At 33.2% G+C, this 615-nt stretch overlaps 1 protein-coding gene across 1 annotated transcript in view; it reads right to left on the reverse strand.

Moving 5' to 3' along the window:
- The window catches only part of SEPT14 (septin 14), a 31,861-nt gene that overhangs the window by 18,085 nt on the left and 13,161 nt on the right, over positions 1–615 (reverse strand). Inside the window, exon 4 of the mRNA XM_010837383.1 lies at positions 131–326. Within this exon, the coding sequence (XP_010835685.1) occupies positions 131–326 (196 nt within the window). The remainder of the gene's footprint in view (positions 1–130; positions 327–615) is intronic.

A 615-nucleotide genomic window follows, 5' to 3' on the forward strand; every position in this document is an offset into this window, starting at 1 on the left:
ATATATATAAATATATATATTTATATATATATATAAAGTAAAAAGAACATTACTTTTTAATATATGGAGAAAGAAAGCAAATTCCTTGAAATAACAACAACTTTTAAAATTAAAATAAGAAAACACTCACCTGGCTTCCTTGTTTATTTGATCACCATAGCCCACTGTTTTCACAACAGTTAATTTCAACTGAACATTGTTTTCCTGGAGTTCATATGTCTGAATTTTAAGTCCAACACTTGCGTAAAAATGTGAAGATTTTTTGTCTTTCAAATTAGTATTGAACAGTGTGTCAATCAAGGTTGATTTTCCAATTCCAGTTTCCCCTGTACGGAAACAGATACGTCATAGGGGCATAAGATATCTGCAAAGTGACACCCTGTCCCCTCCCTAGAATGGTCCCAAATACTTCAAAGACTAGAATGTCCTTGAAATATATATGATACTTCTGACTCCATCCATCATTAACATAATATGGAAAGATAAAATACATAAAGGTGTATCAGATTTTGAAGAGCACTGAAACACTTGGAGAAAAAATGTCTAAGGTGTTAGAGAAGACTCTTGAGAGTCCCTTGGACTGCAAGGAGATCCAACCAGTCCATTCTGAAGGAG

Source organism: Bison bison, unplaced genomic scaffold (genome assembly GCF_000754665.1).
Source record: "Bison bison bison isolate TAMUID 2011002044 unplaced genomic scaffold, Bison_UMD1.0 scf7180017864072, whole genome shotgun sequence".
In the NCBI taxonomy this organism is placed as follows: Eukaryota; Metazoa; Chordata; class Mammalia; order Artiodactyla; family Bovidae; genus Bison; species Bison bison.